Genomic DNA, 25,330 nt, shown 5'->3' on the forward strand with positions numbered 1-25,330 from the left:
CTTACTAATCGTTTGTGCCTTTATATACCTATTCATACATTACCCTTTTGTTCCTTTTCATTGTTAGGATCATGCAGGGAAGTGAAAAGCATCTTTATGTCAAATGGTAATTAAGTCAGGGTATAATTGCCATTTCAGCAGCCATCATTAGTGGTTCAGCTTTCAGCTAGAAAAGTGTGTGAGAGAGATGGTGAGAAAGCTGAAACAGAAATCACCGTACTTGCTGGATCAAGTGTTTTTTCCCTGTTATTTCTGCTCTTATTGGATTATATTCCTCTCCCTCAAGTGTCAGAGTTGTGGTCACTCCAAAGTGTGCTGCACTTGCATTTCTCGGTCATGACCAGTTGGCCCTTGCACAGAACTGGGAAAAGGAGCAAAACACATTGAGTGGCTCATGCTCATAACAGAAGATAATTTTTACTTCCTGGCAAGATTAGCATATTTCAAACTGGTGCCATTTATACATTCTCTTTTTTCCCCTTCATTCAGACTGAACCTTTGGATAGTTTTGGATGGACAATCAAAAATGTCCTTTCAATGCCAATAGTAAACAAAAAGGAAGAGATTGTTGGAATCGCCACATTTTACAACAGGAAAGATGGGAAACCTTTTGATGAAATGGATGAGGTTCTTATGGAAGTAAGTCTGGTACTCTGGATCTTTTCACCTGATCGTTTGTCCACTATAAGGTGCCTTCTTGGCATTTCATTATTTGCTGCCTCTGTTTCTACCCCTAGTCCTTGACCCAGTTCCTGGGCTGGTCTGTTCTCAACACGGACACATACGATAAAATGAGCAAGCTTGAACATCGAAAGGACATTGCCCAAGGAATGGTGCTCTATCATGTGAAATGCAGCAAGGAAGAAATTCAGGACATATTGGTATGTCTTTGCCCAAGAAGGCATATTAACGTCTTCTTTAAAAAAGAAATGTTTTAATGTTTGCAGGTGGCAGCAATTTGACAGGGGAGTGAGGACAATGTTGTTATCCCAGCGCCACATTGTTGTCAGGCAATGATCCAATTCAGTGTGATTATGACAAATAGTTTTTCAGGAAAGCATTTATACTGTTACTGTTCTTTAATTTAGTTTAGAGATACAGCTTAGAAACAGACCCTTTGGCAAACAAAGTCTGTGCCGATCACCTGTACACTAATTGTATCCTATGCACTAGGGACAATTTACAAAAGGCAATATATCTACAAGCCTCAACATTATTGACATGTGGGAGGAAACAGGAGCACCCAGAGAAAACATACGCGGTCACAGGGAGCATCCGTACAGACAAAACCCGTGGTCAGATTGAACCCAGATGTCTGGCGCTGTAAGGCAGCAACTCTACCGTTGCGCCACTGTGCCGCCCAGGTCTGAGGCAGGAATTGACTCGCCCCCTAACCAATCTCTCAAAGCACTTCATTATGGTCAGATCAGGCAGAGCTGTAGAAAGAGAAATAGTTGAAATATCTGGTTTCTTTACCCTGAATGTTTCCAGCACTTTCTATATTTACTCTTTTTTAAGCCTGCTGGCAGTGGGTAGCGTAGGCCCAATTGGAGGTTGAAAGGGGACATCTTCCCCTTTGATGAAAAACCTTTTTTTACACAAAGGGTGCTAGATATATGGAACGTGCTGCAGGAGGAAGTAGTCGAGGCAGGTACTATCAGGACGTTTAAGAAACATTTGGACAGGTACATGGATGGAATAGTTTAGAGGGATATGTGACAAACATAGACAAGTGTAGACTAGTGTAGATGGGGCACGGTGATTGGTGTGGGCAAGTTGTGCTGAAGTGCATGGTTCTGTATTGTATCACTCTATTACTAATTCAAGGTATGGTTTGCTCTGTCGATGAGGGACAAAAAAACAGAGGAGTATGAGAAACAGGGGCATAGGTGTTTGTACAATGGTTGGCTCATCCACTGAAGCAGTAATTCAGAGTAATGTTAAGCTACAATCAAGCTGATAAACAAGATAGTTTAAATTCAATCTGCATCACATAATTTGCCTGCACTAAATAACATGGAGAATTGTATTATACAGTACCTTTTAACTCAAATAGTGACAGATCTGTTAGCTGAAATAGGATGAACTATATTCAGGATATTACTACAACAATATAGTATAACCACCTTGCTAAAGTAAATGATCCAAGCCAAATATTTATTCTATTTGTTTGAAGGTTTAATTAGTTGTACAATCACTAAATCTTGTTCTTTGTTATCAGCCAACTAGGGAATATTTTGGAAAAGAACCCAACGAATGTGATGAGCAAGAATTGCAAGAAATCTTGGTAAGACATGACATATTGCTCCTGCTCAAAGCATTCTAAACGTGGACGGTCTTGGCAAAGTAATATCAAAGCTGCTGTTTATCAGTTCTGAGCTCTAACATGTGCAGCCTACAAGCACAGGTGTACATGGACAAGTTAGTTACTAGTTCTTCAGCAATGTTAGTTTTGAGTTACTTATGTTACGAAATTGTTAGATCTGATGAAGGATCTTGACCTCAAGTGTTAACTTTGTTCAGACATCAATTCCCATCCTACTCCCACCCTGACCTTTCTGTTTGGGGTCTCTTGCAGTCTTACAATGAGGCACAATGTGAGTTTAAGGAACAACACCCCATTTTTTTTGTCTGGGTATACATCATCCTCTTGGACTCAATATTGAATTCTTCAACTTTTGCTATTTCAGACTTTCTTTCCTTCTGCATTAGAATTGGCTATTTCTGCCAGTCAACCATCTGTGATTTTTGGTTCAGTTTTTCTCTTTCTATTAGTTGTAAGGCCCTGCCAGGCATCTCCCACAGACAAGCTGGTTGTAACACACTACACAGACAATGAAGCACAACCTGAGTCTAACCGTCATGTTAACTCATTTGGCCACACCCTGTCTGAGATATTCTTCTTGTTCTGTTCATCCCTCCCCCACCTTATGTGTTCCTGAAAACTAATTTGACTTCTCTCTTTCCCAGCTCTGTCAAAGGTTCTCAGACCTGAAACAATAACAGTTTCTGTTGTCTGAAGAAGTATCTCGACCCAAAAAGTCACCCATTCCTTCCCTCCAGAGATGCTGCCTGTCCCTCTGAGTTACTCCAGCTTTTTGTGTCTATCTTCAGTTTAAACCAGCATTGGCAGTTCCTTCTTACACACTGTTTCTCTTTCCACAGATGTGGCCTGCCCTACTGAATGTTTCCAGCATTTTTTAATATTTATTTCACAATTTCAAAGCCAGGTTGTGGTTACCACAAATACCCTTCCATTTTCTCTCCAAATTCCACTACCCAAATTTTATTGGGATTGGGTTGAGGTTGAAATTTTTGCCATGGTGAACAACATTCCTCCATGTTTATTCCACCAATAGGTTCTTCTTTAATAATGACATTTTTAGCAGCATTGTTAATTAAGCTTTCCATTAGAACCAATTCAATATTTCATGATGAGTTCTGTATATAAATTAATTGGATTCAATAACAAAGGCGATTTCATTATTACACAGAGGTCACTTCATATTTTCAGTATTGAATTACAGTGTGAACAGTGTAATAGGTATTTTATGATCTTGCAAACATTTTATTTTAATTTAATTTTTAGAGATACAGCTTGGAAACTGGCCCTTCAGTTCACCAAGTCCACACTGACTATCGACCACCCATTCTATGTTCGGATCACCCGATCACTACTATCCCACTTTCGACATCATACACACTAGGGCCAATTTACTGACAAACCTCCATGTCTTTGGAATGTGGGAGGAAACCAGAGCACCTACACAAAACACACATGGTCACAGAGAGAACGTTCGAGCTCCATTGTATAGACAGCACTCGTAGTCAGGATTGAACTTGGGTCTCTGCCGCTATGAGGCAGCATCTCTACTGCTGCACCATTGTGCTGCCCTTATTGGGAACAGTTTTCAAAGGAATGAAACTACAAGAATGATGAGGCTTAAACTGCTTAAACACATAGATAGAACATTGCAACTTACCGTCCCATATCCAACTTTTCCTATTAAACAATGTGACATCATTTTATTTTCTAGGACAAGCAACTTCCGGCAGCAGAAGATTTTGACATTTATGAATTCAGTTTTAGTGATCTTGAACATGCTGAGATGGATCTTGTGCGGTGTGGCATTCAGATGTACTACGAATTAAAAGTGGTGAACAAATTCCATATTCCACGTGAGGTAGGTAATTCTATGCGATGAAATGCCTGAAAAGGAAGTGACCAGAGAATTTTTTGATTTAAGATTCTGGGTGTTCTTTGAAGTATTCAGATCCTAGATTTATCTTTCAGAAACATTATTGAACAAACTGGACATAACTTTCCCAATAGTCATGGATAGAGCTTGAAACAACTTGAAAATAGAACCTTCCTCCCACTGAGTCCATGCCACCCTATTTACATTAATCCTACACTAATTTAATTTCATTCTTCCCACATTCCAATCAACTACCCATAGATTCCAGCATTACCTAGCCACCAAGGGCAACTTACAGTAGCCAATTAGCCAACCAACTTCACTTCCATCCCTTCAAAAAGAATATCCAACCCTAAAGATTCTCTATTATTGACATTTGTTGCATAATGTCTAAGTGGATCATTTCAGAGATATGTAACATGGATCATACAGTTCATAATTCCCAAATTCCCTTAAATTGTTAAAGATGATGCATTTTACTGGCTGCTGAAGAAAAGCCTCCCTCATTTTCCTCAATTAACAAAATATTCCATGGATGTTTCATAGGTGCTAGTCCGATTCATTTACTCGTTAAGTAAAGGATATCGAAGAATTACCTACCACAATTGGCGCCATGGATTTAACGTTGGCCAAACCATGTTCACGCTTATGATGGTAAGATTATTTCCAAAATCCTACCTTTTTAGAAGAACCAGAAGTTTCTAAAATACAGATTCATGTCACAGACTGTTTTTCCCATCTTGCTCGATAAGAAAAGCATTGTATCCATGAATAATTAAACAGAGGTATCCATTTAACATTCCAATGTAAGACGTCTTTCCTTTCTGGCTTCCTCCTCCTTTGTTTCAATATCACCTTTAAAATGTGTTAAGATTCATTCTGACAATTTAAAAATTGCAATTATTCCAAAATATATTTAATTCTCAAGATGGTTGCTTTTTTTTTAATCAACCCATAGCTAGACATTACTAATTGATGCCATGTTTTTAATTTCTTAATTCAAATAATCAAACTGCCAAGGCAGAATGTGAGCCTATAATCATTGGACTGCTTACCTATGCCACTGGAGTTCAAGTCCAACGACATAACCACAGCACTACCATTACATTCATTACTACTTCACAAAGATATATTTTGAAGTTAATGGCCCATATCAATGCAAGATATAAATGTTGTGAAGATAGACACAAGATGCTGGAGTAACTCAGCGGGTCAAGCAGCATATCTGGAGAAAAAGAATAGGTGACGTTTTGTGTCGAGACCCTGCTTCAAACATGCCTCTTTGTCGGGTACGTTGAACAATCCTTGTTCGAGACGTACCAGGGCCCCATCCCCGACCTCTACCTCCGTTACATTGACGACTGCTTTGGGGCCACCTCCTGCACCTACACATAACTGACTGACTTCATCCACTTCACCACCAACTTCCATCCGGCACTCCAATACACCTGGACGATTTCCGACACTTCCCTACCATTCCTTGACCTCACCATCTCCATCGCAGGGCACAGACTCCTGACCGACATACATTACAAACCCACTGACTCACATGGCTATCTGGACTACACGTCTTCCCACCCTGCCCCCTGTAAAGACTCCATCCCCTACTCCCAATTCCTCCGCCTACGCCGCATCTGTTCCCAGGATGAGACATTCCATACCAGGGCATCGGAAATGTCCTCGTTCTTCAGGGAACGGGGATTCCCCTCCGCCACCATAGATGAGGCTCACACCAGGGTCTCATCCATACCCCGTAACACTGCTCTCTCTCCCCATCCCCGCACTCGCAACAAGGGCAGAGTCCCTCTGGTCCTCACCTTTCACCCCACCAGCCGGCAAATACAACACATTATCCTCCGCCATTTCCGCCACCTCCAACGTGACCCCACCACTCGCCACATCTTCCCATCTCCCCCTATGTCTGCCTTCCGCAAAGACCGCTCCCTCCGCAACTCCCTCGTCAATTCTTCCCTTCCCTCCCGCACCACCCCCTCCCCGGGCACTTTCCGTTGCAACCGCAAGAAATGCAACACCTGTCCCTTCACCTCCCCCCTCGACTCCATTCAAGGACCCAAGCAGTCGTTCCAGGTGCGACAAAGGTTCAACTGTATCTCCTCCAACCTCATCTACTGCATCCGCTGCTCTAGATGTCAGCTGATTTACATCGGGGAGACTAAGCGTAGGTTGGGCGATCATTTCGCCGAACACCTCCGCTCAGTCCGCAATAACCTACCTGAACTCCCGGTGGCTCAGCACTTCAACTCCCCCTCCTATTCCCAATCCGACCTCTCTGTCCTGGGTCTCCTCCATTGCCAGAGTGAGCAACAGCGGAAATTGGAGGAACAGCACCTCATATTCCGTCTGGGGACCTTGCGTCCGGATGGCATTAACATTGAATTCTCCCAATTTTGCTAGCCCTTGCTGTCTCCTCCCCTTCCTTAACCCTCTAGCTGTCTCCTCCCACCCTCCCATCCGCCCGCCCTCGGGCTCCTCCTCCTCCTCCCCTTTTCCTTCCTTCTCCCCCCCCCACCCCCCATCAGTCTGAAGAAGGGTTTCGGCCCGAAACGTCGCCTATTTCCTTCGCTCCATAGATGCTGCTGCACCCGCTGAGTTTCCCCAGCAATTTTGTGTACCTTTGCCTACTTTTAATGACTGGTGTACCATGACACCCAGGTCTCGTTGCATCTCCCCCTTTCCTAATCGGCCACCATTCAGATAATAATCTACTTTCCTGTTTTTGCCACCAAAGTGGATAACCTCATGTTTTCCTCTTATCCATGTAAACAGCATGTAAATAGCTTTACCCAATAAATTCAATGCTCACATATTTGTGGATCTGCAATTTCTGATTACTGATTACATATCGGTAAAGATAGATTTTCCTGCCACTGGAAGTTGCATTACCAGGGGCTGTGGCCTGCCGTGAAGATCAATTGGACAAAATCTCACAGGTTGTTTTATTTCCGCAGACCGGTAAATTGAAAAACTATTATACAGACCTGGAAAGAATGGCCATGTTAACTGCGGGGTTTTGCCATGACATTGATCACAGGGGAACCAACAACTTGTACCAGCTGAAGTAAGTTGTTTGAGAATAGCTTATTTTCATGTGTATCGAGGTGCAGTGAAAAGCTTTTGTTGCATGCTAACTGTCTTCATAAACGGATCTGCCACTGGTAAATTAAGTAACGTGTGATAAATAACATTATTCCAAAATGAATTGGACATTTAATGTTAGATGTGATATTAACGTTTTAGAATCAGAATCAGTAATTCTGGATTAAAGTGTATTAGCTATAAGGAAATATTGGATAAACAGTTGAAGGCTGGCAGGTGACTTGATAGAAATATATAAAATTATGAGAGATTGACTTTAGAGTGTTTTTCCTGGAGTGGAAATGTCAAATGATAGAGGACAAAGGTTTCGGGTGTGAAGGGGAAATTTCAAGTAGATTTACTGAGCAAATGTTTGACATGGATTGGTAGATGCTTGGGATGTGCTACATGGGGAGGCGTTAAATGCAGGCACAATAGCAACATTTAAGAGGCATCTAGGTAGCTGCATAAAGTTTTTTCACTATATCTCGGTAAACGTGACAATAATAAACCAATATCAAGATGCAGGGAAAAGAGGGTATGGACCACATGCTGCCTGATGAGATTAGTTTAACTTGGCATCTTGGGCTGGCACCGACATAGTGGACCAAAGGGCTTTTCCTTGTGCTGCACTCTTTCTATGCTTCTATATACCCCAGTCAATCAAATAGCATCTGCTAAAAGAAAAGAAAACAGTTAATGTTTCAGGTTAGATGACCAACCCTTATTTTGTTAAATTCAATCTATTAATTTATTAAATACCCGTTCAATTTGTAGATAATGTTGAACACAGAATAAAAAACGCAATCTCTTTATAATGGCAGATGATGCCATCTAGAATGTAAGAATTAATGTTCATTTAGTAGTACGATACTACAATGATAATTATGATCACATAGATTTCTAGAGATCTGGAAATGGGCTTGGGAAGGGTTGATTATATGGAGGGTGAGTTACTGACATGGAGGATAACTTACTAACTGGATGGGAGATGGAGGATAGTTTATGGATTGAGGGAATGTGACCTTGATAGGAGGGTAGTTTACTGACTTAGGTAGAAAAGACAAAAGGTTACCAGAATGCACAAATTCATTTAATTTTTACTTAAAGCTACGTTTAAAAATGATTGAACAACAGCACCTCATATTCCGTCTGGGGTCCTTGCGCCCTTATGGCATCAACATTGAATTCCCCCAATTTGGCTAGCCTGTGCTGTCCCCTCCCCTTCCTTCACCCTCTAGCTGTCTCCTCCCACCCTCCCATCCGCCCGCCCTCGGGCTCCTCCTCCTCCCCTTTTTCCTTCTTTCTTTCCCCACCCCCCATCAGTCTGAAGAAGGGTTTCGGCCCGAAACGTCGCCTATTTCCTTCGCTCCATAGATGCTGCTGCACCCGCTGAGTTCCTCCAGCAATTTTGTGTACCTTCGATATTCCAGCATCTGCAGTTCCCTTTTGAACTCTTTGGTTTATCTGTTCCCTTTGTTCGTGGTCCTCTGGAAAGTCACTGTTGCCCACGGTAAGAAGCAACCCACTATTTCTCATTGCTGTTTCTTTATTACCAGGTCCCAGCACCCATTGGCTAAACTCCATGGTTCTTCAATCATGGAACGTCACCACTTGGAGTTCAGCAAGACTCTACTTGCTGATGAGGTGAGTCTTGGAATCAGGTGGACTCGTGATTAGTCGGGGTCTTCTTACTGAACTGATCAGACATTGGAGTGAAATTGAACAGAATGTGGTTGAAAAAGTGTGGACGGATGGTATAATCCATTTGTTTGGTACCACTGTGGATGATAGCTCATCGCACGTTGACGTTAATTCTTCCATTGAATTCAAGAGGAATTTGAAACCTATCCCACCTGTTCTCTTTCAGACACTGAACATATTCCAGAACTTGAACAGGAGACAGTATGAACACGTCCTACGCCTGATGGACATTGCTATCATTGCTACAGACTTGGCTCTCTATTTTAAGTAAGGGGCAGTAAGTCTCCTTTATTGATGAACAGCATTGTAATTCATCTATCTAGCAGACATAATACCATAGAAAGAGGATCGCTGAGGCTTTGCAGTGTCTCAGCCAAAGAACTGATTTGTCACAAAGAGATATTGATTGATTGAAATTAGTTATAAAGTCAAAAGATTTTTTTTTAAATGCATTGCTACACAGTTTAAATTCTTCCTTACAAGTGCAAACTCTTCGAAATCATATTACATAATTAACCCAACCACATGCTGGGCAAGTTAAAGGTTTACAAGGTAAGCTTTATCGTATGCTTCTCTTTGGGGCAAATCTTCCAGAGGGCAGCTGGCAGATCCGCTGCCTCACAGCGCCAGAGACCCGGGTTCGATCCTGACCTTGGGTGCTGTTTGTGTGGAGTTTGCATGTTCTCCCTATGACCGCATGGGTTTCCTCCAGGAGCTCTGGTTTCCTCCCACGTCCCAAAGATGTTCGAATTTGTAGGTTAATTGGCCTCTGTAAAATTGCCCCTAATGTGTAGGCAATGGATGAGAAAATAGGATAACATAGAACTAGTGTGAACAGGTGATGGTTGCCGTGGACATGGTGGGCTGAAGGGTCTGTTTCCATGCTGTACCACTGCACTCCAAACTCTAATGTACCTGAAGTAACAGAGTTGAAATGCTGGGAAGAAACATTCTTGTACTGGCAGTTTGTGGACTGAAACCATTGGCACAATATACCTGGGCTGTCAAAGAAACAAACAAAACAATGGAATTTAGAGCATGGGTCATTCACTTATTAATATAAAGATGTCATTTCAAAAACATTGTTTGAAGTAGAATGAACAGTGATTAGAGGGATTACAGAGAAGAATATGCCGTCAGATCAAATGTGATCTAGATATTTGCAGTTGTTGCCGTAACTGTACCTCAAAATCTTATCTTTCAAAGCATTTCACTACTTACCGAACAAATAAAACTCCTCCAGGGAAATGTTCTGCTGCTTATCTTTGAGGATGGCTGGGTCAAACAGTGAATGTTGCTTTGTTTACAGAAGGCATGAAGGGTGCCCCATCTGGTGGTTAAGTTGCATTTTTAAACCTAAAGCTTGCATTTTGGTTTACTGTGACTCCCAAAAAGCCAGGTGCTTTTGCCACGTAATGGCTGCCTCGCCAGCAGTCTGTCTCGTCCCTTCTCTGTTTTTATTATTTTATGTATGTCTTGAATGCTTGTTTTAATGTCTCTTGGTATGTTATATGTGGGAGGTGCGGGGGTGGGATCAGGGGGAACTTTTTCCAGTCACTTACCTCGACGGAGATGCAATTTTTCTCTGTGTCGCACCCCCCCCCCTCCCCCTGTGGCCTACAACGTGGAGTGGTGTGACCTTTCTTGGAGACCGGCCCGGAGCTTCAAGCCGCGGGCACAGCGCGGGCGCGGACTTACCATCGCAGAGTCTGGAATCTTTTGCCGAGGATTGCCAATGTAGGAGCTTCGACCGTGGGCTCTGTGGACTTTAACACCGTGAAGCAGAGGTCTCCAGTAAGAAGCGGCCGACTCAGGAGCACCATGCCGCAGAGTGTTCCGATCCGTCCCGACGCCGGAGTTTCGATCATCCCGACGAGAGGGCTTGAACAGCGGACCATCGGCAACAGCAAGTGCAGAGGGTTCAGCCCCGACCAAGGGTGAACAAAGGAGGAAGATGACTGAACTTTATTGCCTTCCATTGTAGTGAGGAATGTGGATTCTGCTGTGGTGGATGTTTATGTTAAATTTTATTTTATGTGAAATGTGTATTGTTGCTTTTCTCACAGTATGGCAGTATGGTAACTCAAATTTCACTGTACCTTAGTGGTACCTGTGACAATTAAATTTAATCTTGAATCTTGAAGTCCCTCCTGAAAGGAATTAGGCAGCAATAGGTCTTTTAAGTAATTTTTCTTTTAGCTTGGCATTCCCACTTTCTTTTTTAAATGTCTTTAAATTTATCGTCAACTTTTGTTTGTCGTTCATGGGCATTGATCTCCCAGATGGGGGTGATGTTTGCCCAGCAGCAATCTATGAAAGGAAATGAAATGAAATGAAAATCAAATCAGAGAACCCTACTTATTCGGCACAACATTCCAATTAAGTAACAGAAAGAGGAACACAATTTATAGAAGCAGAGAAACAAGGAACTTCAGATGCTGCTGGTATGTACCAAAGATAGACAGGCACATAGTGCTGGAATAATTCTGCTGGTCAGGCAGCATCTCTGGAGAAAAAGGATGGGTGAATTCCCGGGATGGCTGGACTGTCATATGCTGAGAGAATGGAGCGGCTGGGCTTGTACACTCTGGAGTTTAGAAGGATGAGAGGAGATCTCATTGAAACATATAAGATTGTTAATGGATTGGACACGCTAGAGGCAGGAAACATGTTCCCGTTGTTGGGGGAGTCCAGAACCAGGGGCCACAGTTTAAGAATAAGGAGTAAGCCATTTAGAACGGAGACGAGGAAACACCTTTTTCTCACAGAGTTGTGAGTCTCTGGAATTCCCTGCCTCAAAGGGCGGTGGAGGCAGGTTCTCTGGATGCTTCAAAGAGAGAGCTAGATAGGGCTCTTAAAAATAGCGGAGTCAGGGGATATGGGGAGAAGGCAGGAATAGGGTGCTGATTGGGGATGATCAGCCATGATCACATTGAATGACGGTGGTGGCTCGAAGGGCCGAATGGCCTACTCCTGCACCTATTGTCTATTGACATTAAGGGTCCCGACGTGAAACGTCACCCAATCTTTTTCTCCAGAGATGCTGCCTGACCCCCAGAGTAACTTCAGCACTTTGTGTCTAACACAATTTGGAGAGACGAACATGTCACAAAATAAACCTGTTCCACAGAGTTCTTATGTATGTCAGGAAGGCCAGAAAAGCACAATTCTGCAAAAATGCATCTTTCATGGGATTTAAATTGTTTCCCTTCTTGCAGAAAGAGAACAATGTTTCAAAAAATTGTCGACCTCTCCAAAACGTATGAAGATGACAAAGCCTGGGTGGATTATATGTCTCTGGAGAATACCAAGAAGGAAATAGTAATGTAAGTATAAGTCGTTCAAAACGCAGTAAAGACTGTGAAAAGCCTTGTAGGTTTTGATGAATAACTCCACGGAAAAGTGATAACATTTGCTCTTACTACACCCAGGGCCATGATGATGACAGCATGTGACTTGTCAGCCATTACGAAACCCTGGGAGGTTCAGAGCAAGGTGAGTTCTCAAATCCAACAGCATATTGTGTACCACCATGAACCTATGCCATTTGGAAGGTCCTGTAGTGTTCCTGTGTGTAGACTAAAATGTTATGGTGACATGGGGCTTTATTCTATGTCAACTTTATACTATTGTTTGATCTGTGGAATTCTTTGTCACAGAAGGCTGTGGAGGCTAAGTCAGCGGATAAATTTAAGGCACAGATAGATAGATTCTTGATACGGGCATCAGAGGTTATGGGGAGTATAAATGAATGGAATTTCAATTGTGGCAGGAGGCTCCATTTGAATCAACAAAGGCCACCACGTATTTCTCCGCATCCTGGCAGACAACTCGTACACAGTAAGCTTCCATAAACAACAGTCATAATGATCAATAAAACTACCTTGGTTAATTCAATTCTTGATTAGTACAGGAGTCAGGGATTATGAGGTGATCATGCTCTCGCATGCAGGAGAATGGGTTGAGGAGGGAGAGATAGATCAGCCATGATTGAATGACAGAGTTGATGGGCCGAATGGCCTAATTCTGCTCCTATCACTTTGATCTTATGAATTATTATGTGGAATTTGAACGGTGTTAATCTAAATTACTAAATTTATTGGCAGTTATTCGTTAATACATTCCAATGGAGATGTGGTAAATTAATAGATTATCTGTAGATAGAAGTAGCTACATAACCATAGAAAAATTGAAAGGTGGCTAAATGGCTACATAATAAACTTAAAATAGTTTATTGTTTTGATCTCTTTCATTGCAACGGGGTGCTTTGCATGTTTGTGTATTATCTGTCATTTGTATTGCTTGAGAGTGCCCACAGTGTTCTAATGGCATTCCCCCACTGTTCTGTAAATGAGGCATTGTCCTGACTTTGGCATTACAAGCAGAAAATATTAGCTTGATGAAAATTTGTTTTATGTTTGATAGTTTGAAGCAGATTTATTGAATGTGTGAATTATAATATTTCAATAGTTTGTATTGTAGCTACTGTACCTAGCAGTATCAGATGCTACAAAATAACAGAGATATTGTCTCTCTGTTCAGATACACTATGGGGATCATGAGTATAAATGAATGGAGTTTCAATCAGTCAATCAACCTTTATTGTCATCTTGCAAGCAACAGTTGTACAGTGCAAAATGAAAAGACGTTTCCCAGGGAATAGTGGAGCATCGCACATGAAATTTAAAACATTTCACACATAATACTAAAAACAATCCAGTCCCTGATGGAACTGTATAAATAGTTAAAAGCAGGTAAAACACAACGTTAAAATACAATAAACCAATCATAAAATGTCCGGGGCAGCTGATTTGAGTGGCCAGTGCCAGTTATTAAAGTGGCCAGTGCCAGTTATTAAAGTGTCCGTGCCAGCCGCAGAATCAAGTGACTGTGAGTACAGAGTGACTGTTTAGCAGCCTCACAGCCTGTGGTAGGAAGCTGTTTAGCAGTCTTGTAGTCCGGGCTTTGATGCTTCGATATCTCTTGCCTGATGGCAGGAGATCCAGGTGTGTGTGTGGAGGGGGTGCAGTTTGTCCTTAGCAATTCTCAGAGCTTTTTTCAGACAGCGGCTCTGGAACAGTTCTTGTACCGAGGGTAGGGAGATGCCAATGATTCTCTCTGCTCCCCTCACTACCCTCTGCAGAGCCTTACTGTCCGAGCAGTTGCAGGTGGAGTACCACGTATTTATGCAGTACGTGAGTACAGACTCCACCGTACCACTGTAGAAAGTCCTGAGGGTGTTGGTGGGGAGTGAGGCCTGTTTTAGTTTTCTCAGGAAGTGCAGTCGCTGATGGGCCCGTTTGACGGTCCCAGTGGTGTTCCTGGACCAGGTGAGGCTGTCTGTAATTTGCACACCGAGGAACTTTATGCTCTCCACTCTCTTCACTGTAGTGCCACTGATGTTGAGGGGTGTATGCTTTGGCTGCGCCCTCCTGAAGTCGACAACCATCTCCTTCGTTTTGTCGACATTTAATTCTAGATTATTTTTGCCGCACCAGTCCACTAGTTGTTTTACCTCCTCCCTGTACATTGATTCATCATCTCCGCTGATGAGTCCCACCACTGTTGTGTCATCCGCGAATTTTATGATCTTATTGTCCCTGAATCTGGCAGCACAGTCATGTGTGAGCAATGTGAACAACAGCGGGCTGAGCACACAGCCTCAGCGTGATCGAGCCTGAAGTGTTCTTGCCAACACGGACTGACTGCGGTCTCTCTGTCAGAAAGTCCAAGATCCAGTGACACAGGGTGGTGTTGAGGCCCAGCAGGGTTAGTTTCTCCACAAGTCTCTGTGGGATGATGGTGTTAAACGCTGAGCTGAAGTCAATGTACAGGATTCTGGCGTATGTGTTTTTGTTTTCCAGATGCGTGAGTACTGTGTGCAGCGTGGTAGAGATGGCATCCTCTGTAGAACAGTTGGGGCGATAGGCAAACTGGAGGGGGTCTAACGATGAGGGGAGGCTGGCAGTAATGTGGGGTTTCACCAGGCGTTCAAAACACTTCATTATTATTGGGGTCAGGGCGACAGGGCGGTAGTCATTTAGGCAGGCAACCACTGGTTTCTTCGCTATGGGGATTATTGTGGAAGTTTTGAGGCATGTGGGGACAATGGCTTGACTAAGGGAGATGTTAAAGATGTCTGTTAGCACATCTGCTAACTCCTCAGCACATTCCTTGAGCACACGTCCTGGGATGTTGTCGGGTCCGACTGCTTTCCACGGGTTGACCTTAGACAGGATTCTCCGTGTGTCCATTGAGTCTATGGTCAGGACTGGCTGGTCGGTTCATAAGCAGGGGCTGGCTCTCCCCTTGGGTATGGTGTTTGCTGCATCAAAACGTGCAAAGAAGTTGTTCACTTCATCTGGGAGAGAAGTGTCCGTGTCAGTTACCTGCTGCCTTGCCTTGTACCCCGTCAGTGTTTGGATTCCCTTCCACATCCTCCTGGTGTCTCCTGTGTCACAGAGGTGTCCCTGGATTTTCCCCGCGTAGGCACGTTTCGCTGCCCTGATTCCTTTTTCCAGTGCAGTCCTGCAGTCAATTGTGGCAGGCGGCTCCATTTGAATCAACATGGCCATTGACAATTAGGGAATCCCCAGCTATGAAGCTACAACCTTTTAATAACAAATAGACACATGGGAAAATCCACAATAATCACAATATTCATGGAATCACGTGGAAGAATCTCCCTACAGGTTAGGGTCAGGTAGATGAAAACTGTAGAGTCATCAATGCACCCATCCACCATAAACATATTCCTTTTATAGTTGCAGCCATTATTCATGGGTAGGACATAAAATTACAAATATATCTAGATATATGAATAATCAATGAGGGCAGTGGGCAGGTGCTATAGAACTGCATGGGAAGGTAGACGCTCCCGTCCCCACAAGTCTCGGGCAGATGGAGCTCGTCAGCCTGGGAAGGCAGTCCATCTAGAAGAGGGAAAACTGATTTAAAAACTCCACTGTCGTGTGGCCATAGCCAGTCATAGAAAAGGCTCCAGGAGTAAACCTCAAGAAAATCCAGAGTCGGAGCCCCTAAGGCAGTTCGTCGTTGTCTACAACCTCGCTCTGGCAGCTCCTGCGACGGCGCAGCTGCCAAACTGTAACGGCCCTGCTGTTCCTTTGGATTGATCAGCGACGTGGAGAGGGGGGGACGTGCTGCATGGGCAACAGCCTGTCCTCCATATGACATTGCCCAGGCTTGCATCCGACCAGGATGCATCACCCATGGTCAGTCATGACCGAGAGGGGCCTACTAACTAATGAATAATCAAGTTACAACTTTTTGTTATAATGCCATTCTCCTCTGCATATCTTTAATTTGCAAATCTATTTTTCCACTATATATGCATATAACCCAGCCTTTTTGATTCACAAAAAATTACTTCATAAAACATATTCGTCAGGCATGGTTTTGTAAATTGAGGAGTAGCTGAACCATAACAAATGTAGACTACTTGCCTCCTGATACACCAGTTTACCTTAGCGAACTCGAACAGACAGGAGTTGCAAGGATGCAAAAGGACTCATTGGAGACCAGGGACCATGATGACTTCTGTCAATTATTGCTGGATGAGGCATGGGGTCGAGAGGGGTGTAAGGGCTAAAGTGTTCTCACATAAAATCATAATCATAAACATAATAATAATCATAATCTATTTAGCAAGAATGTTTTGCAACATACGAGGAATTTGGTTTGCCATTCAGTCATAACAAAAAAGCAACAAGACACACAACTACATAAAAACTGACATAAACATCCACCACAGTGGCTCCTCAACATTCCCCACTGTGATGAAGGCAATAATGTCTTATCTTCTTCCCTCCTTTCCTCCCGCGGTCGGGGGAGTCGAACCATCTGCAGCCAGCAATTGAGCTCCCTCATTGGGGCAGTCTAAGCTCCCGCATCGGGGTGGTCGAAAACTAGCCAGGGACAGCGAGCTCCACGATGTTAAAGTCCGCAGCATCTGCAGGTTGGAGCAACAAAGGTTGGCCCCTGGTAAAGGGATCACATGCTCTGAGATGTTAAAGTCCACAGGCTCCACAGTTTTGGAGCTCTCCAATTTCCAGCAAGAGTGCAGACGGAGACACGACACAGAAAATGTTGCATCTCCGTCGAGGAAAGAGATAAGAAAAGTTTCATGACTGAATGATACAGATGGCCTGACTGAAAATCACACCCTTCCGATCAATTATTTTAGGATAAGCCTTTCTAGAGAACATGCTACTTTTTGCTTTGCCAATTTTCAAAATAGAGAATTTTGAATTTGGCGTTTGATTGGTACAAGGAGACTACAAAGGCTTCTACAGCACTTTATGTTTTGCTCTTAAAATAAATCCATAATCTGCTGAAGAAACAACACGATAGACCACTCTGGAAGTGCAAGTTTTGCTGTATACTTCATACTGTAGAACACATCATAATACACCCTGAGTGAATTAATCGGGATAGATTTTTTTTTTTAAATCTGTTGCCGCCTAGAATTAATCGATATCCACCTTATGTACCTTATATCAGATTTAAATCGGAATTCCGATTTTTTTGTTTTCCTATTTGTCAATTTGTTGTGCCCGATTATTTGGTGGCCAATCAACCACTGTCTCTAAGGGGGTTGCGTCCAATCACCAACCAGCTTCCCTTAAAAGTCCCGTCCAATCAACAAATCTGTCTCCTCCCGTCCAATCAGCCGCTGTCTCCAAGGGCACTATGTCCAATCACATAATGTGCTGGTCACTCGGCGGCCAATCAGACAGTCTCCGAGGGGCGTTGTGACCAATCACCCACCTGCTTCCCTCACCGAAGCAGATGATAGCTAGAGCCAACACAGAGAGAGAGAAAGAGAGAGATGCAAGAAAGCAGCTATGACATATAATACGCAATAAACTGAATTACAAATGCACAATAAACAAGATGCATTCTTGTACTCTTACATGGGTATGACCGCACATAACCCCCCCCCCCCCCCCCCCCCCCCAGCCTCACGGACCTTAGTGTACCCCTAGTTCCTAAAACCCATTTCCATCACTGGTTATGGCTGAAGTAGCTGAGGGAGCATAACATGAGTGTGCAGCAACTCTCACAGGCAACAATGTGATAATGACCATATAATCTATGTAAGGAATGTTTTATGGGGAATCTGTACAGTATTGGCCAGGGCGTTTGTGGAACTCACTGGCTTCCCATTGTTCCAGACATCCTTCTTGCACCCTTTTTGCAATTTAAAATGAACTAACCTCTCTCTTCCCTGGTTCTGATTCAGGCTTTTCCTGAAAGATTGACCTTCTTTCCACAGATGCTGCCTGACCTGTTGAGTGTTTCCAGTGCCTTCTGTTTTTATTTCAGATTTCCAAAGTTTTTGGCGCTCTTTCAACATTCACAAAAGAGAGCTGGTTTAAGTCTTTAAGGAATATTGCAGAAGGCTTCTGGTGCCCTGAAATAGGAAATGGAGAAACAGACAAATGGCCCACTCGTGATTGCTAACTGATCCTGATCTCACTGGATGAGAATGAGATTAGTATTACTCTTGTTAGCCCTAATCAAAGTACCCAGTTTCATTCATTTCTGGGCTCAGACTGGAGTAGAAAATCAAAACAAGAAGAAATGATGCTGAAGTGAAGTACAAAACTGGATACTGAGCCAAACTCAACAATTATTGTATTTGTGTTGTGTTATAGGTGGCTCTGTTAGTAGCAGCGGAATTCTGGGAACAGGGAGACTTGGAACGGTCTGTATTACAACAAAATCCTATTGTGAGTAAGGAACATTATGCAAATATATCAGGTTCATGTCAAATTTCTAGCATTAAAAAAAAGTTATTTAATCTCGCAGCTCTCTGCTAGTGTTGGGCCTCCACTAGTGGTTGGTTCTGACTGGATCTCACCCTGTCTCCAAACCTTTGGCTTCCTTTCTCCCTTGTGTTCATCAAGCTTCCCATATAATATTCTCCTCATACACTCCAATTAATTACAAATTTCAATTACTATTAGCTCTCTCGGTAAAGAAGTTTCTCATAAATTCATAATTGGATCTATTAACGACTATCTCATATTTGCAGTCCTTTTTTGGAGTGCCCTGTCTTCCACAAATAAAAGCTATCATACCTGCCTACAGATTTAAAGACCCCAGTTAAGTCACCTCTTGATCTCTTTGCTAAGCCGAGCTTCATTGTCCCAGAGCAGTTGTAGGCAGGAACATATAGACCAAAAAACAATTGATTTTATCTTGAGCAATTTTAGCAAAAATGCTTTTATAGATAAACAGAATAACTCTACACTGCGTTTAAACGTCACAGATTTTAACTTTTCAGTTATATTATTTTAAATCCCTAGCCTATGATGGACAGGAATAAATCTGATGAGCTTCCCAAGCTTCAAGTTGGTTTCATTGACTTTGTGTGCACATTTGTCTACAAGGTACGTGGATGTAATATATTTGGTAACTTCTAAAGGGGTTTACCTCTAAGCATGTTAAAAATATTATTTTAATGATTTCCTGAAAATATTGCTTCAGGTGAAGCAAACCACAGGATAACAACCAAATTCATTTGTGCTACCAAGTTCTACCAGCAGCTTGGGTCAATCACAGAGAAACAGGCCTTAGCTGGAGAGTTAAAGCATGTTCCAACATTAAAAAGGCAACTAGTCTGGTGTTAAGACTGGAACATCTATCTTCTAACAGGCAGGTCTCCTTAAGATCATTGCTATGGCTCCAAGTGCAGGCTGAACACATTGGGACGTCTTCTGCGGGCTAAATTCAAACCCACTTTAAGTGGATAATTAGGCAAACATCTGTATGTGACTATCGCACATTACCTCTGCATGGCCTTGTTATTTCACCTGCAATCAAATAGACATCCACCAGTAAAACACAAAGTGTAGAAGTAACTCAGCATGTCAGGCAGCATCTGTGGAAGGAATGAACAGGCAACGTTTCGGATCGGGATCCTTCTTCAGATTTATTGAATATCTTATCTGGAGTCTGAAGAAGAGTCCCAACCTGAAATGCTGCCTAACCATTCGCTCCACAGATGCTGCCTGACACGCTGAGTTACTGTAGCACTTTGTGTCTTGCTCAAGATTCCACCATCTGCAGTTGCTTGTATCTCCAGCTATCCACCAGCTCCCTATTGACACAATATGTGAAGGTGAAGGAAGAAAGATTTAATAGGAATCTGAATGGTAACTTTTTCCACACAAAGGGTGGTGGGTGTATGGAACGAACTTGCAGAGGAGGTAGATGAGGAAGGGACTATCGCAACGGTTAAGAAACATTGGACAGGTATATGGATAGGACAGGTTTAGAGGGATATGGGCCAAATGCAGGCAGGTAGGGCTAGTGTAGATGGGACATGTTGGTTGGTGTGGGCAAGTTGGGCCAAAGTGCCTGTTTCCATACTGTATGACTCCAATGTGGTTGTTGTCTAATCCAGAAATTAATTTGTAAACATACACAATGAAAGATGAAATAAAGAAGGCTATGATGTTTGTAGCTCTGTGTGTGCTTCTAAAAATCTATTAGAATAAGCACAACGGTTTTAATGGTTCTTGCTATTGAGGGAGTGCAACGTAGGTTCACAAGGTTAATTCCCAGGATGACGGGACTGTCATATGCTGAGAGAATGGAGCAGCTGGGCTTGTATACTCTGGAATTTAGAAGGATGAGAGGGTATCTTATTGAAATATAAGATTATTAAGGGTTTGGACACGCTAGTGGCAGGAATCATGTTCCCGATGTTGGGGGAGTCCAGAACCAGGGGCCACAGTTTAAGAATAAGGGGTAAGCCATTTAGAACGGAGACGAGGAAACTTTTTCTCACAGAGAGTTGTGAGTCTGTGGAATTCTCTGCCTCAGAGGGCAGTGGAGGCCGGTTCTCTGGATACTTTCAAGAGAGAGCTAGATAGGGCTCTTAAAGATAGCGGAGTCAGGGGATATGGGGAGAAGGCAGGAACGGGTACTGATTGTGGATGATCAGCCATGATCACATTGAATGGTGGTGCTGGCTCGAAGGGCCAAATGGCCTACTCCTGCACCTATTGTCTATGGTCTAAAACATAGAACATTAAACATTACAGCACAGGAAAGTTTGGCACAAACACACAATGTTTGTGCCAAACATGATGCCTAGCTGAACTAATCTCGCCAGTCTGCACATGATCCGTATCCCTCTATTCCCTACACTTCCATGTGCCTATCTAAAATCCTTTTAAACACCACTATCATATCTGCCTCCACCACCACACCTGGCTATGCATTCCAGTTCCCTATCACCCTCTGTGTAGAAAACTTGCCCCGCATATCTCCATTCAACTTTCTCCTCTTAGCTTATAGCTCTGCCGTTTAAGAAGGAACTGCAGATGCTGGAAAATCGAAGGTAGACAAAACTGCTGGAGAAACTCAGTGGGTGCAGCAGCATCTATGGAGTGAAGGAAATAGGCAACGTTTCGGGCCAAAACCCTGAAGAAGGGTCTGAAGAAGGGGTTTGGTCCGAAACATTGCCTATTTCCTTCGCTCCATAGATGCTGCTGCACCCGCTGAGTTTCTCCAGCACTTTTGTCTACCTTATAGCTATGCCCTCTGCTACTGGGCATTTCCCCCCCAGGGAAAAAGGTTCTGAATGTCTACCCTATCCATGCCCTTCATAATTATATATACTTCTATCAAGTCTCCCTTGAACTTCTGTAATTCCAGAGAAAACAATCCTAATCTCCCTCTGCTGCTGAAACCCTCAAATTGAAGCAGCATTCTGGTAAACTTTCTCTGTATCCTCTCCAAAGCTCGATAGAATTATGTTCACTGGATGAATTTTAGAAGCACATATGGGAAAAACTTCAGCCAGGTTCCAACATTTCAGACTCTGGAAATAACAAGTTCTCGGTTAAATTTGTTGGTTAGGTACTTGGGTACCAGTGCTGTTTGCCAGTTACAATTGCTTTCTTTCAGGAATTCTCTCGCTTTCACGAGGCTATCACACCAATGCTCAATGGTCTGCTCAACAACAGGAAAGAATGGAAAGCTCTCGCTGATGAATATGACTTGAAAGTAAAAGCTCTGACGGAAGCCAAAAATCAGAAAGCAGAAGAGCTAGAAGCAAAGAAAGGTGAGATAAACCTATGTCCCCCCACCCCCTCCTCAATAATCAGAGGCTGGCAAATACTGGCCTTCCATGGACTTTAGAAACATTTTCTTTGAGCAATTCCCTGGAGATTCTGACGGATTTATTGCTCTTGCCCTTCTCTTGCATTAAAATCAAGCCCAGAGTGAGCACTCAGGGTGAGACACAGCTGGTAGAGCTGCTGCCTCATGGTGCCGGAGACCTCAGTTTGATACTAACCTCGAGTGCTGTGTGTGTGTGGAGTTTGCATGTTCTCCCTGTGACCCACACCCACATCCTTCAGTTTGGAAAACTATCCCAACATGGTTTCCTGCAGCACAGGAACCTAGAATCCACTGATAGCTTGCTTGCTAAGTCAGCATGCTCAGTTCCAAAGTCTCCATCAACACTGTGCCATGAATCTATTACCCTTCCATTCCTTCTTTGCCTTGTGGAAGGACACGATCAATTTGCAAAGTAGCCTCGCCACATAGTAGAGTAACCACCTCCAAATGTGATTATCATCTTTATTTCAAGCTGTCCTGTCAATGTGTTTTGACTTCAACGGCACTGACCTACCTAGAATCCCTAACCACGGTTCCCGTACATCATTATCTATGTATCTCTATTTCCCGGCATCAGTCTGAAGAAGGGTCTTGAACCGAAACGTCACCCATTCCTTCTCTCCAGAGAAGCTGCCCGGCCCCGCTGAGTTACTCCAGCATTTTGTGTCTATCTTCCGTATAATCCAACATCTGCAGTTCCTCCATACACATTACTATTTTTACCTGGTATAGATGTGGGAAGCCGAATCCACTGTGAGTTCAGTAGCAAAACAATAGCTGTGACACACCTAATAGCTTTTGACAAAAGGTAAGGCAAGGGAAGGAGCATTGTCTTCTGTCAAAGCTTTCATTGAACATAACACTTGTTCGTGAGCAAGGAAAATTGAATCAGCAGTTAAAACCAAACAACGACCTGAAGCGAGACGCTGTGGAGGATATTCAGTATAAAGTTTTACTCCCGGAGAAAGAGCAGGAACTAAAGGAACTGAAAGAAAATGACCCATTGGCCCCATCTAGACCAATTTTTGCGGCTAGAATTCTGAAGATACACCCTATTAAAAACATTTGACTTGAAATTTAAAATATTTGTTAAATAAACATTGACACATGTCGAAATTATATTGTTTATACATTCATGCAACCAAGTTAAAAAAACATTTGAAAGTGCAGCTTTTACATATTAGTAAATTCTCAATAGAAAATAAAAAGCTCAATAAAAGAACACAGAGAAAATTAGACCATAGAGAATATAGTATAAAGGAGACCTTTATGTCAGGGCTAAAATGCATAGAAAAGATAGACAAAGTGTTGGAATAACTCAGCAAGAGACCCGGCATCCCTGGGGAAATGTTTTTCCCACTTCCAGTTCCCCTCCTTCCTCCTACTTTCAGTCTGAGGAACGGGTTCCGACCCGAAATGTCACCTGTTCCTTTTCTCCAGACTTGCTGCCTGACCCACTGAGTTTCTCCAGCACTTTTTGTCTATCTTAAGCATAGAAAATAATTGGTTACGTAGAGAATACTGGGATAAAATAACCCTCTAGTTTATTTTGTGCCATAAAGCACCAATTAAATGTTTTCAAACTTCTTAGTTTCCCGTATTCAATTACGCCTTTGCTCATTGTTGCTTTGGCTTTCCCATTTCAGCCGCCACTGCTGCTGCTGCTGACGCTGAGAAAGCTCAATCGAAAACCTGTTGTGTGTGTTAGCCTTGTGGCTCCTCGCTGCCTCTCTCTTCAGTAGTCACAATGACGAGACTGCACGAACTGTACGGAAGTGACATCTGTTTATCCAGTGACTTGTGCTTGGATTCTAGTAATGTGTCAAGGAATGACCAGGCGATGAGACCAGCCTGCGGTAACGGGATTAACTCATTACAGTGGTAAATCTGTTGAGTGTGGCACTTGTGCTTTAGTTCCTACTATGTACATCATAATATATTTTGAAACAAATAAAAATGGGGAACTTCCCAAGTTTTATGGTGATGGAACTCGATGGACAGCAGCTCAAAATAAGTTCTGTTCTAAGCAATATTCTGTTTCTTTGGTGATGGTGAGAATAAATATTGAGTAGGAAGTACAAAAGGTCAATGTGCTACTGTCCCATTTGCTCTGCCACCCCAAATAACTGCTTCCATCCAGAAGGAATATCTTCCGATCACAAAATTTCATTTTAACTTTTGATGAATAAACAAATAATACCTGCATGTGCAAGCGGTAATAGAAACTACACTTTTCAGTGTGTTTTTACTCAAATAGCTTTGATCCATCATTATTTTTTAACAATTTATTCAACTTTAGTGTTCAAACAAGCATGCAAAATAACATTGGGGTTATAAATCATAATAAAATCATTGAACTATCATTTTCCAGCATGGGATTTTAAGTATGTAATTCCTTTAGTCAAATGTGAATCTGGAAGGCAGGATGCAACTGAGTTGGTACAGATATTGCAATAATGATGCCTTGTGATCAACTTGATTGTGTTGTTGCATTATTACTCCATTAAAATGCTTTAAAGTGTGTAGTTGCTAACCACACCTTGTAATCTTTGACCCAACTGAAAATTGGGAAAGCATCTTTGAACTTTAGCCTCTTTGGAAACAGGTGTCGAGCTATTCGACATTTTAGATCTCTTTTTAAATTTCCATTTTTTTCTTCTGATACATTGCAAAAGTATGTCACTTGGCCATGTTGTTAAATTTACTTATTTTCCAAAGTCCTATCAACATGAAAAATTGTGTTAATATAAAATCAAAATTGATCTGTTCAGTCTTTATAAATTTTGTGAAATGTTTGTAACACTAATTAAATATTTAAGGATTATTTTGAGTTTTTTCAGAACAGTTACACAATGGAATAGACAAAGGTATTACTAGATTCATTAGGTTTAGACCTACTCTCTGAGAAGATGCTTCATCAGGGTTTCCATACTGGTGGCTATATTTTCATCTCGCAGTACCATATAGAAACACCCATATGTTTATTGCAAAATAAAAACATATGTCGAGATAAAGACTACATACAGTGCTAATTAATTTGTGGCTAACCACAGTATTTTCATTGGGTGAATAGTTTTAGTATAGTTTTAACTTCAGCATATCAGGGTATATCACCCAAACAAATAAGAATGCTCACCATTGAATCATATAAAAGATGCAATTATCAGATCTTC

The 25,330-nt window shown here is 42.4% G+C and overlaps 1 protein-coding gene across 1 annotated transcript in view; it reads left to right on the forward strand.

The window, feature by feature from the left end:
* Positions 1 to 24,126, forward strand: part of LOC116973458 (rod cGMP-specific 3',5'-cyclic phosphodiesterase subunit beta-like) — a 56,671-nt gene extending 32,545 nt beyond the window's left edge. The window contains exons 9-22 of the mRNA XM_033021559.1: positions 490 to 639; positions 738 to 881; positions 2,222 to 2,287; positions 4,038 to 4,184; positions 4,746 to 4,853; positions 7,169 to 7,278; positions 8,855 to 8,942; positions 9,166 to 9,266; positions 12,218 to 12,325; positions 12,431 to 12,494; positions 18,677 to 18,751; positions 19,331 to 19,414; positions 21,942 to 22,098; positions 23,804 to 24,126. Coding sequence (XP_032877450.1) covers positions 490 to 639; positions 738 to 881; positions 2,222 to 2,287; positions 4,038 to 4,184; positions 4,746 to 4,853; positions 7,169 to 7,278; positions 8,855 to 8,942; positions 9,166 to 9,266; positions 12,218 to 12,325; positions 12,431 to 12,494; positions 18,677 to 18,751; positions 19,331 to 19,414; positions 21,942 to 22,098; positions 23,804 to 23,865 — 1,464 coding nt within the window. The 3' untranslated portion in view covers positions 23,866 to 24,126. The remainder of the gene's footprint in view (positions 1 to 489; positions 640 to 737; positions 882 to 2,221; positions 2,288 to 4,037; positions 4,185 to 4,745; positions 4,854 to 7,168; positions 7,279 to 8,854; positions 8,943 to 9,165; positions 9,267 to 12,217; positions 12,326 to 12,430; positions 12,495 to 18,676; positions 18,752 to 19,330; positions 19,415 to 21,941; positions 22,099 to 23,803) is intronic.
* Positions 24,127 to 25,330: the final 1,204 nt, after the last annotated feature.

Source organism: Amblyraja radiata, chromosome 1 (genome assembly GCF_010909765.2).
Source record: "Amblyraja radiata isolate CabotCenter1 chromosome 1, sAmbRad1.1.pri, whole genome shotgun sequence".
NCBI classification, from domain to species: domain Eukaryota; kingdom Metazoa; phylum Chordata; class Chondrichthyes; order Rajiformes; family Rajidae; genus Amblyraja; species Amblyraja radiata.